Source organism: Colias philodice, chromosome 29 (assembly GCF_061535455.1).
Source record: "Colias philodice isolate Cphi_HAF_F1 chromosome 29, ilColPhil1 Martin Lab GWU primary, whole genome shotgun sequence".
Classification (NCBI taxonomy): Eukaryota; Metazoa; Arthropoda; class Insecta; order Lepidoptera; family Pieridae; genus Colias; species Colias philodice.
The window spans coordinates 1,770,537-1,783,857 of NC_143114.1; the positions used below are offsets into that span (position 1 = coordinate 1,770,537).

The 13,321-nt window shown below is 36.4% G+C and overlaps 1 protein-coding gene and 1 pseudogene across 2 annotated transcripts in view; one reads left to right on the plus strand and one right to left on the minus strand.

The window, feature by feature from the left end:
- The window catches only part of LOC149475757 (dnaJ homolog subfamily B member 12), a 34,683-nt gene continuing 21,362 nt past the window's right edge, over positions 1-13,321 (minus strand). The window contains exons 6-7 of one of the 2 annotated variants that reach the window (XM_089712914.1): positions 834-986; positions 1-359 (exon numbers count right to left, since the gene is read on the minus strand). In XM_089712914.1, coding sequence (XP_089569040.1) covers positions 346-359; positions 834-986 — 167 coding nt within the window. In that variant the 3' untranslated portion in view covers positions 1-345. Of the gene's footprint in view, positions 360-821; positions 987-13,321 lie in introns of both variants that reach the window. The other variant, XM_089712915.1, reaches the window with a different exon arrangement.
- Positions 4,115-7,200, plus strand: LOC149475758 (uncharacterized; annotated as a pseudogene).

Sequence of the window (13,321 nt, forward strand, 5' to 3'; positions counted from 1 at the left end):
CCTTTAAATACAAACTTCTTAGCTTAGATTATGCATTCATTTGACGACCTATGACGTCACAAAATGGCGCAGAATCGATCCTATTCTCAGTTGAATCGTTCAAGTTCGAGCTCGTTCAAGCTCAGTTCAAGCAATTATTCTCATTAATTAAACACAAATTCAAATAAAAAATACAATAACATTCGTCTATAAAAAAAACAATCTTTTAAGGATATGGGACAGATACAATTTTACATGTATTACTGATGATATTAATGGGGAAGTATATAATAATGAAATCTGTTCCCAATCAAGACAATATTTATTCCTGACCTTCACGGGGAATCGAACTCCGGACTCAGCGAATCACGCGTTAACCCCTGCAACAAGGGGGGTAGTCAAAAAACACATGTACATATAAAGCAATTTAAAAGATAAAATATGGCGTTGATCTACATTTAATACATTTTTAAATGAAAATTTAAAAGTACATCGATTCATAGTAATTCATATTCATATACTACATCAAAAAGAAACTCTTCCTACTATAGTTTTGACTGTAACGTTAGCAGTTACTTTTACCATATAAAATAACCATCAAATTAACCCCCCCCCCCCTTTTGAAACACACATGGTTATAGAAACTTTTTATGGTACCAATTAACCACAGCTTGTCATCATTTAATTATTACCGCACTAACCCCCCCAATGTTATGTCTCCCCCCCATTAAGAGCAATTCTCCCCTACCTATGAAACTCGTTAAGCTTACTTATACCCCCTAATTATATGTGTCTAACCCCCCCCCCCACAATATAACACAGCCCCTACCGCTGGAACTTACTTGCTTACTCACCCCCCCTCCCCTGGAATTTGTTCAGCTTCTCGCAACTCGGCATGCGCATCCGCTGCGCCTCCGCGTACTGGCTCGTGTCGCCGAAGTTGCGCGCCTTCCACGCCATGCTGTCGCGGTAGTTGCGCTCGCGTTGACACGCGTGACGGAGCCCGACTACGTGTGTAAATAAATAATAATATGAGAAATATTTAAAGAAAAGAAAATAATCGATCATATGGCGAGATTCGAACCCGCATCTTTCGCAATCAAGGGTGAGGACGGCTGAACCCGCTGATGAGACGTGATCTTTCGTACGGGTGGCGTGTGACCGTGACCGTGATTGCGAAAGATGTACTCCATCTAGGTGAAAAAGGGGTCGAATCCCGCCACGTGATCGATTATTTTCTATTCTTTAAACATTTCTCATATATAAAGCATTTGAATTTAAATCCTTTAAAATAGTTAGTTTAGCGAACATTACATAATCTATACAAATATTATAAAGAGGAAAGGTTTGATTTTTTGTTTGTTTGTTTGTATGAATTGAATAGGCTCCGAAACTACTTGGCAGATTTGAAAAATTCTTTCACTGTTGGAAATCTACATCATTTCTGAGTGACATAGGCTAGGTTTTATCCCGGAAATCCCACGGGAACGGGAACTATGCGGGTTTTTTTTTGAAAACGCGGGCGAAGCCGCAGGCGGATTGCTAGTTAGTATTATATATATTAAAATCAATAGTCAGACATTAAGGGTTTCAAAACTATATATGTTGTTTTTTTATCTCCTGTAAAATTTTACTTGGAAAAAACATGATAAGACCACATATCTATGCATTTTATGTTAAAAATAAACGAAACTAATATTTTATTATTTATTGGTTTCTAGAGCGTTATAGAGCGCCAAGCACTGTGGAAAAATTGTCAATACACCATATTCTGTCTACAAGCAAAGCTACAAACCCTAGATTTTATAGATTTTATAGAACTCAGTGGATATTTTCTCAGACTCCCTCTATAAGTTTCGGAAAGCAATGCTTAACATTAAGACTTAATTCTTTTTCAAATTCACATATTATTGTCCTTATGTCCGTAATATATAGATGATATATTTAATGTAATAACTATTTTAATATTGCCTGTTGTACTCTTTAATGATAAGAGCACACACATTTCTTTTTTGTTTAATTTTAATTGTGTATAGATATCGCCTAATTTATTATTGAAGTGAAACTTCTTTATCGGGGGTGGACAAAAATTTTGTGAGACATTTTTTGCGTTACGCCGCGCGCGTTACAGTTTTTGCGTTACGCCGCGCGCGTTACAGTTTTTGCGTTACGCCGCGCGCGTTACATTTTTGCGTTACGCCGTACTCGTGACATTTTTTTTCTTATCCCTACCACGCGTGATTCGACGTATACTTTCTCCAGCGGAGTAGGGATATCGTATCGTTTTAACGTACGTCCTACCACTTTACTTGACCGTTTTTCTATTGCACTCGTATTTATTTCCAACGCTCTATGGTGACGTGATAATATTATATTAAAGTGATCAGCACAATCAAAGTGTTTATTTTAATTATTCTAATTCCAGTGAATTTAAAAAAAAAGTAAGTAATTACATATCTTTTTCTAATACTTAGGTGTAATTATGGTATTTATTTTTCTAAGTTATTTAAAATTAACCTCACTTTTTGATTGTATTTTTCAATTTTTTCAATTTTATTATAATATGTATAGATAATATGTATAGATACACTAGCACGTGGGTGGAATTATGTATAAATTTTTTCTAATACTTGAATGTTATTGTGGTACATATTTATTTTTCTAAAATATTTACAGTTATTCTCAGTTTATACTGTTTCGAGATTTGGTGCAAAATAAAACAGTGTGTAAATAAAATTAAACAATTGAGTAAAAGTATAATTTCATAGATAACACGTTGAGAAGTTCCCTGTATAAATATATAATATACATATCTTGTATAAATACATACATAATATGCCTATAGATCTTTACTCAATTGTTTTATTTTATTGATTTTTTACAAATTTTATTTACACACTATTTTATTTTGCACCAAATTTCGAAACAGTCAGAAATTAATGACGCACATATTATAATATATACGTTTTAATATAGAATATTTTTTATTTTACAACCTTTACAACTTGATCATTAGGAATTTATTACCTCTATTGTTCGAACAAAAATAAGTTACCGACTTTAAGAACGTGCCGACAATGTAAGTACACTATTGTTTCTTAGAAAACATTTTAGGAGTATACGATAATAAATCTATGACTCACGTAAACACGTGTTTGCTTGATTGGTGTCAGGTGTTCAATTATAATTTTATGAATTCAAAATTTATAAGAATAAACCTCAAACTCTCTGTCCAATCAAAATCCGCCTAAGTCGAAATCCTTTATAAGCTGAAAACGGCAGTGGCCGGCGTAAATATGTAAATAAGTAGCGAGGAGCGAAGCGACGAGCATCTTAGGTTAACTTTTGAACTACCGCACGAGCCGAGCGAGCGAAGCGAGCGAGTTGCAGCAGCGGCCGGTGTAAATATTTAAATAGGTAGCGAGGGGCGAAGCGACGAGCATCTTAGGTTAACTTTTGAACTACCGCACGAGCCGAGCGAGGGAAGCGAGCGAGTTGCAGCAGCGGCCGGTTTAAATATTTAAATAGGTAGCGAGGAGCGAAGCGACGAGCATCTTAGGTTAACTTTTGAACTACCGCACGAGCCAAGCGAGCGAAGCGAGCGAGTCGCGGCAGTGGCCGGCGTAAATATTCAAATAGGTAGCGAGGAGCGAAGCGACGAGCATCTTAGGTTAACTTTTGAACTACCGCACGAGCCGAGCAAGCGAAGCGAGCGAGTTGTAGCAGCAGCCGGTGTAAATATGTAAATAAGTAGCGAGGAGCGAAGCGACGAGCATCTTAGGTTAACTTTTGAACTACCGCACGAGCCGAGCGAGCGAAGCGAGCGGGTTGCAGCAGCGGCCGGTGTAAATATTTAAGTAGGTAGCGACGAGCGTGTGACTAACGTATTTCTTTAATATTGTATATAGTAAATTATTTTTTGAAAAATAAGGACATAAAGAAGTTTCACTTCTTACGTGTGTACTCTAGTACACGCACACATTTTTTTATTTTCTGTGAATGTAGTGTTCATCTGTAATAGTTGTTCATAATAACGTGTAAATCCTATGTTACTGTTTTAAGTGAATGATAAATATGTAACAACTGGCGATGAAACTTTTTAATAAATAAATAAATAGAACATTGCAAACTTATAATGACTGCAGATGCATACAAAGGAGCTGCAATAGCTACTTTGGAAGAAAATGACTGCCCATTGTGGCATGAGTTGAGGTATGGAAGGATCACAGCTTCAAAAGCTTATGACGCTGCACATTGCAATACTCTCGATGGAACGATAACGGATACCATTTTGGGAGTAAATTCACGTAAATTGAGGGACACAGAGGCTATGAAAAGGAAAGGGGGGAAAATTGTTGGAAAGTCAGGTTTTAAATGAAGTAGAAAAAATTCGTAAAATAAAAATAAGTAAATGTGGATTAAAGTTAAATAGTACACATCCTATTATGGGTGCTTTTCCAGATGGTGAAAATAGTTTGTATAGTATAGAAATAAAATGCCCAACATCAGCAATGGGACGATATGTCAGTTCAGGAAATAAATTGACTGCCAAATATATGGCACAAGTGCAAACACACTACACTTACGTTAAAATGATCTTCCCAACAATATAAACACGATTTAGGAGATATATTATCCCTTCTCATCACCTTACACCACTGCTTTCGTATTTTCGCATCACTTGAAATACGAAAAAACACTTTGTCGGGTGTTTTTCGAGTAGTATTTGTGCACTCCGGTACTATACAATACTTATAAGATATTTTTTTTACTTTTTCCATGGTTTTAAAGTTATTAAAACTATAAATATTACGAAGTAACTGAAAAGTCCACAGTAAACATTAAGGCAAAGCGCGCGCAAAATAGCGGTGTTTGAACTGCTTAAATTTTTTAAAAGTTTTAAATTTCATTTTTAAAAATACCTAGAGTATTTTGAAGCCAATTAATATAAAATGTTGGCAAAGTCCTGATGAACCTAGACCTTCATCAGATATTTCACTTGAGGAACTTTTACTATTGTCGTCCATGCTGGTACTGAAGAAGGTTTCATACCAAATGCACTTCTCGTTTACAAGTCGAAAAACAATAATGCCGACTTTCACCACGACATGAATAAAGAAAATTTCAAGAAATGGAAATTATTACGATGCTTATTCCTAATTTACCTGGTCCAAGTGTTATTAATAGACAATGCGTCACAAATGCGCCTATCACTGAATTCAAACAGAGTGCCTACAATGACATAAGAAAAAATGTAATTAAGAAGTGGTTACTTCAAAACGGAATTGACTTTACAGACCAAATGACCAAATCAGTTTTATTAGAACTCGTCAAGAAACATAAACCAGCACCTGAAATTGAAATAGATAAGATTATCCTACCACTGTGATCTGAATGCCATTGAGCTACTTGCTACTTGTACTACTTGAGCTACTTGTAGCCTTGCGAAAAAAAGAGTTGCAGAGAAGAATATTAATAGAGAAAAAGCTGAAATGTAGGAATGTGAAAAAATAATCGACTATGGAAATAATCGACTACCAAACACAATGCACTGTGAAGCTGCTAAAATTCATACATATAGAAAAGTGTTTCATGAAGATTATAACATTGGCTTTCACACACCTAAAAAAAACCAGTGCGAACTATGCATTAGCTTTAAAAACGATGTTATGTCGCCAGGAAAAGTCAAATGACAAAACAATGGTTAAGGAAGGCTACATGTTGCCTGTTATACCCTCCAGGCAGTGTTGCCTCTTCCGAAAGGAGATGTATTTGATTTTGATTCTACTTTATATTATAAGTGTAAGTTCAATGTTTGTAATTTTACTATAAGTGAATTAGCGAAAGACTATTGTGATTTTTATCTGGAGCGAGGTCGAGGCATTAAGAGGAGCTAACGAAATAAATGACAATAATTTACGAATCACATTTTATTCTGATAATTGCTGTGGTCAGGAAAATAATAAGTTTATATTTTCTATGTATTTATATGCCATTTTCAGTCGTGAATTATGGTCCAAGTCAAATCCAAAATCATGTTATAGCCTTAGCTGTGATTTCCAGTAAATTAAAGTATGTATAAAAAAGAATTAGTAGCTACCTTAACTTGTTATATAACTATGTTATATTTCTTTTGTAATCCATGTCATGTACTTATTAATATCTTCTAGATATTTGTGTAATTTAATATGAAAAACAGTATCTAGATAAAGCATTAAATAAAAAAGGATTCTTGTTCTGATAAAAAAGATGTAATATTATTTTTTTTTATTAGCATTAGATTCTGGGTTTGATACCTTAGTTGGCAGAAGTGTTTAAGGCTTCTCTCAAAACAAAAAAAAAAAACACAACAGCCAAAACTTTTAGTGTATGTGTAAAAAGAACATATCATGCAAACTTCAAGTTATTAGAACATGAGCAGTTTAATTGTATTTTTTCTCTTAATTTCAGACTTCTACAGTTTCTAGCCACAATGTCTCTGATAAAAATGATATTTTACTGCATATTGCTGGCACATCTAAAATGGGTCGTCCTGTTTTGGAATCTCACTTGGATATCCACAAGGAGGCTTATGCACAAAATAAGCTTGAAGTATGTCAAGAAACTTCCCAAAAGAAATGCACTTCCAAAATGAAAGAACAACTATTAAAAATGAAGAGAAAAATGAACAAAATTTATAGACTTCAGAAAAGCATAAAGCATTTAAAAAATGAGACTTTTTTTAATGTTTTGAGGAAAAATGAGACAGTTACAGAAATTCTGCAAAAGAAAATAACTCCCACTTTTGCCTTATTACTCCAAGGAGAACTGCAGAATTTTAAAAGAAAATCTAGGGGTCGTCGTTGGAATTTGGACGAGAAAATAATTGCACTGGGGCTGTACAAAAAGTCCCCAACTTGTTACAAATTATTAAGAAGAATGATTTGGCTGCCTGCTCCTAGTTCACTCGAGTCATTGTTAAATAAATTTCACATGAATGCTGGGCCAAATAAACAAATTTTGCAAATTTTGAAAAAATATTCCAAATCCTTGCTGCCATCTGAGAGGGAATTTACTCTTATGGGATGAGATGTCCATCAGGAAACATTTGTGGTACAACTCAAAGGAAGATGTAATTGAAGGCTTCCAAAATCGTGGAACGCAAGGGAGATTTTCACAGGTGGCTTCTCACGCCCTTGTTTTTATGGTGGTGGTGTAAAAGTTAAACAGCCAGTGGCATATTATTTATTATGTATTTAGCCCATGAAGATTTATGGGATTTTATAGAAGAATCTGCACTGGGTGTTCCCAAGGTCAATGACAGCCGCAAACAACTAAAGGCACTGGCAAAGATATGTTTGATGGTTCAACTCTCGTCTTTTTAATAAATATTTCACACACGATCTGATCCCATACTAAGCTTTCGCTTGAATTATGGAAACCAGATCGCTGATAAATATACATACATCATTTTAAATAAATACTTATATATCTAGCTCTATCTGGGTCTAGCCGGTGAAGGCTCTCCCTCGGGACGGCACTTCACATTCGAACATCGTGGAGTTCGGACCTTCCACTACTTGGAACTGTAAACCTTTTCTTTGCTAGTGTTTTATTTTAATGTGTAATGTGTAACGTAACGGTTATTAACAATGATTGTATTGTATGGTGTTTCTTTGCTCGATTACCCAACGCAACGCCCACAGCTTGAAAATAGATTCACATTCTACACAAAGGTGTCTATATGTCGGGGAAAGCCCCGACATATAGATAATTAAAAACCAGACACAGAACACACATCCATGTTCATCACACAAATATTTGCCCCGGGTGAGAAGCCAACTGGCCAGTCAAGTCAGTTTTCCCACGTTAGAAATGCTGCCCCTGGTTACGAGGCATGGTAAAATTTGAAAACAGCCTACGAAGATAGGGGACTGTGTCGTCGTCTTGGACTCTTACGCACGTTATTTGGATTAAAATTGGAACAATTTAGTGGTATGGAAGCTTATATCTTGCGAATCACAGACTTGGATCAACAATTTAACACAACAAAACAGTGTTAATGTTAAGCGGTTTACCTCCAGATTATGATCCGCTGATCATGGCTTTAGAAAATTCGAACGTTAAATTGTGTAGTGAAACAGTGAAAAGTAAATTATTACAAGGAAATTTACGTAGAGACTTCGACAAGAGCGAAGGTGCAATGTTTACAAATAAGTCTACTACAAAAGGTGTCAACAAACCTCTAAAGAGTCAAGACCCTTTTCTGGAAATGCAGCGCACACACAATACGAAATTCTCAGCAAACATAATAACCAATTTGATGTATCTTACTTTCTTTCCTCCAGTTATTGTTGTGTTTTCTTTTTGTGAGTGTACCTTATTTCAGAAATAATTAATGTATTCTTTCTTTGTTGCTTAAAGTGCTTTAATTGCAAGAAACTGTCTTTTGTTTGCTAAAAACTGTCCAACTAAAATGAACAATAAAAATAATAACAGACGGGGTGAAAATGAAAAGTGTGAGAAAGCGTGGATCGCAATAGGTAAGGCACTTACCTGTGTTCTTAAGGGCAATATTAATACTAAAGAAATTGTCGAACAGCTGAACGACTCTGCTAAATTAGCCGCAGAAGTACTTCATCAGGACTCTGTATCAAGAAAGTTTTTTGCTCTTGCTGGAACAAGTCTAGTAATAAAGGAAGCCGTCAAAAAAGTAAAAACGGATGAATACCTTTTTGGCAAAAATTGTGGGGAACTAATTAAAGCGGCCCAGACCATTCAGAAAACAGGCTCCCAAATTCAAAAACCATCTAGACAGGAAAACTGGAAGAGCCCACTGCAACCACATCTTCAATCCCGCAGCGGGCAAGCACATCCTCAACCTCACAGCGGGCAAGGCAAGTAGATTCAGACTTCACAGCAAGCTGAGAGCCAGAGACCTCAACAACAGCGGAAGACACAAGCCCGGCGCTCCAGCCGACAACCCCGAGACTAATGTCGCCGATACTAGAGGTACATGCCGGTAAACTGATATATACCATTATTTTATAACAACATTATTGACAGAAAGAGAAAGAAAATTGTTGACGTTGATAATTTTATGCCGCTGCAATTCGCAACCACATGGATATTACTCGAGAATTGAATATTCTACACGGGGAAAGCATATGAATTCGAAAGACGCAGGCTTATTTTTTGGCGATAAATAGTCTTTATCGAAGGTTATCAAGCGGAAAACCCTTTCGAACTCTCCGATACTATTTTGAATAAACATTCTTGCGTCAAATAAATAAAATTACAGATTGGGACAACGTGATGTGTAGACGAAACATTTCTTATACAAAATTCTTCATGGATTATCAGCTTAGTCTCCTCAATTTCAACACGCCAAAAATTGGTACCCGTATTCATGCAACCTGCTGCAAGTTGTAGGGTTGCCAACCATACTTTATAATAACGTATCCTACTTTTAATAATATGAACATACATTTTAGAACAAATCGTATGAACCGCCCATACCCCGCACCCCTCAATAGGATAGTGGCCAGTATGCTTTCAACGATAGCGTGAGTGTGCGTGTTCAATGTTCATAGCTGTGAAATTACTGGGAATTAACGAAATTGTACAAAATATTTAAATTCTCTTTGTTTTGGTCATATTTTCTGAAAAAAAAAAATATTATTATATAACAGTTGGGCTAGATATATATTGTATGTATGTATGGTAATATTAAATTTGTGTTTGAGAAATTAACTATTAATCGATACTTTTTAAAATCAGCTCATTATCACACTGTTTGTATGCATTTTCTGAGAACATTTACTATGGTAAGGATTTTTTTTTACACCATATGAAAGTAGAGATTTCAATGAACAAAAAGCTCCCCAAGTTTTTGCAAAAAGATCATATTTTGACGGGAGAATTCTCGATTGAAAATTAGGTTTTTTTTGGTATTAAGTTGAAATAAGGCGAAAAAATAAATAATTTTAATCAAATAATAAAAGAACTTAAATAAAAAGCAATGGTTGCACTAAGAATCACAAACAAATGATTGCGTTTTTTTTCTCTAAGACGGGTTCTGTCTGCACTATCCCACTTGAGCAACAAAATACTGTTAATGCTGAGTCGTACACTACTATTTGTTTGCCCAATGTCTTAGAAAAAATGAGGGAAAAGCGACCTAGAAGTTGCACCTTGTTGCACCATGACAGTGCTTCGGCGCACACCGCGAACAAAACAAAGTCATTTTTAGTTTCTGAAAACATAGAGACCGTGACCCATGCCGCACGCAGTCTTTACCTAGCACCGTGCGATTTCTTCGTTTTCCCAAAAATCTAAGATTCAATGAGTGGTTCGACATTTACGTGGCCAGAAGAGGCCGTGATTGCTTTCAAACAGCACGCAGAAAACATACCCTCGGACCAATGGTCCTCATGTTTCCAGAAATAGTTTGAACGGATGAAAAAGTGTTTTAAATGTAACGGAGATTACTTTAAAAAGTAGTAAATATAATATTACTCAAATAAATTGTTTTACATATGAGTTACGCAAAACTTTCAGTGTGGCCCACGTATTACAAGAAAATTTACGAAGAGACTTCGACAAGAACGAAGGTGCAATGTTTACAAATAAGTCTACTACAAAAGGTATCAACAAACCTCTAAAGAGTCAAGACCCTTTTCTGGAAATGCAGTTCACACGAAATTCTCAGCAAACATAATGTCTAATTTGATGTATCTTACTTTCTTTCCTCTTCCTCAATTTTGTGTTTTCTTTTTGTGAGTGTACCTTATTTCAGAAATAATTAATGTATTCTTTCTTTGTTGCTTAAAGTACTTTTATTGCAAGAAACCAAATCACTTTGCTAAAAACTGTCCAACTAAAATGAACAATAAAAATAATAACAGACGGAGTGAAAATGAAAAGTGTGAGAAAGCGTGGATCGCAATAGGTAAGGCACTTACCTGTGTTCTTAAGGGCAATATTAATACTAAAGAAATTGTCGAACAGCTGAACGACTCTGCTAAATTAGCCGCAGAAGTACTTCATCAGGACTCTGAATCAAGAAAGTTTTTTGCTCTTGCTGGAACAAGTCTAGTAATAAAGGAAGCCGTCAAAAAAGTAAAAACGGATGAATACCTTTTTGGCAAAAATTGTGGGGAACTAATTAAAGCGGCCCAGACCATTCAGAAAACAGGCTCCCAAATTCAAAAACCATCTAGACAGGAAAACTGGAAGAGCCCACTGCAACCACATCTTCAATCCCGCAGCGGGCAAGCACATCCTCAACCTCACAGCGGGCAAGGCAAGTAGATTCAGACTTCACAGCAAGCTGAGAGCCAGAGACCTCAACAACAGCGGAAGACACAAGCCCGGCGCTCCAGCCGACAACCCCGAGACTAATGTCGCCGATACTAGAGGTACATGCCGGTAAACTGATATATACCATTATTTTATAACAACATTATTGACAGAAAGAGAAAGAAAATTGTTGACGTTGATAATTTTATGCCGCTGCAATTCGCAACCACATGGATATTATTCGAGAAGAGAATATTCTACACGGGGAAAGCATATGAATTCGAAAGACGCAGGCTTATTTTTTGGCGATAAATCGTCTTTATCGAAGGTTTTAAATTCAATTGGCTTTAGATTTAATATACATCTAACAAGCGGAAAACCCTTTCGAACTCTCCGATACTATTTTGAGTAACATTCTTGCGTCAAATCAATAAAATTACAGATTGGGACAGTGTGATGTGTAGACGAAACATTTCTTAGACAAAATTCTTCATGGATTAGTTTACAGCCCTGATCAGCTTAGTCTCCTCAATTTCAACACGCCAAAAATTGGTACCCGTATTCACATTCGTAAGGGCGGCCGTACATTGACAGGAGTTTTACAAATATAGAACATATAACTTGGAATTTTACTGAGGCAGGGCACGGTAAAGGTGCCCCTGATGGGATCGGAGCTGTATTAAAGCGATCTGAGACTAATTTAGTAAAATGCGGAGAGGATATACCGGATTTAACTACATTCGTCGAATTGTTAAAAGAACATCTGATTAATGTTATTATAGACACAGTTTCAGAGTATGCACTTTTCGAGACGGATTTGTTGCTGCCCAAAAATTTGCAACACTTCAAAGGTACGCAAAAACCATCAAATTGTATGGAACTAAAAAAAAGCAATGGTTTTACTAAGAATCCGGAAATTGTTTGGAAAGTTCTTGTCGCATATTGGCGAATCGGTGTCCTCATGGCAATCATTTAAGCTTCCACGAACCTGATGATCCTTTCCGACGTTTTAATTCGAAGTGCTGATCAAGAAAGCATTTCGAATTCAACATTTGTTGCTTTACCAATAATATCCCCTGCATTTTCCCCGTTATCCGAGTTAGAATTGCCTTCTGAACTGCAAAGAAGTTCTTTAAATAATATTTTAGCAAAAGGACAATGTAATAGAGCAGAGTGACAGTAGTGACAGCTTTGAGATATTTCCTAGAATGAAAAAGAAACATGAATTTTAACCTTTTTAGTTTTTAAAAAGCTAATTTCAAAAATATTATAATGACTCTTCAGTAGTATTGGAATCATGCGCAGGTCCGAAAAATTGACTTCGGTTTTTTGGAAAGATTAGTGAAGTTGCAAGAACAGGAAGGCCTACACATGGCAACCAAAATAACCAAAGCCCACATATTCTTCGCAAAACAAAAAATGAAGGTCCGCCTAGCTACGCAACTCCTGAGCAACTCGGTGGCAGACGCATTAGATTTCTGCAATGCGGAATTGCATATGCTTGAATTTCGAGACAGTGAGGGTACATCAATTTTTATTCGGGTGATGAATGACGCATTTGATGTACTGAATAGTCATTCGGTCCGTCCAGCTGGATGGAAAAAAACAATGTGCCCCGAAAACATTGGCTTCATCGAAGCGCTCTTCGAAGGACGATCGGTTATATAAACCGGTTAAAACTAGCATCCGGAGAGCTAGTCGTGGGATCAAAAAGAAAAACTGGGTTCATTGGGCTGCTAATAAGTATGAAGAGTGCTCTGCAGCTCTTCCAGCACTAAAAAGCAAGCACTACGGCAAAAGTGCAAGACACTCGCATTTTGAAGTGAATGAAATACTTGCCAGTGTACAAAATTAACCAGGACCATATTGAATTGTTTTTTTCTGCTATCAGAGCTCGTGGAGGGTTTAACAACAACCCTAACGCAGTGCAACTGAAAGCTGCATTTAAAAGACTGATAGTAAGGGCAGAAATTCGGGACGGCGGCCTCGGCAACTGCATCCCTTTGGAACAAATCAATATATTAAACGGCTCCAGTACGACCAACCCAACCAATACCTTAAA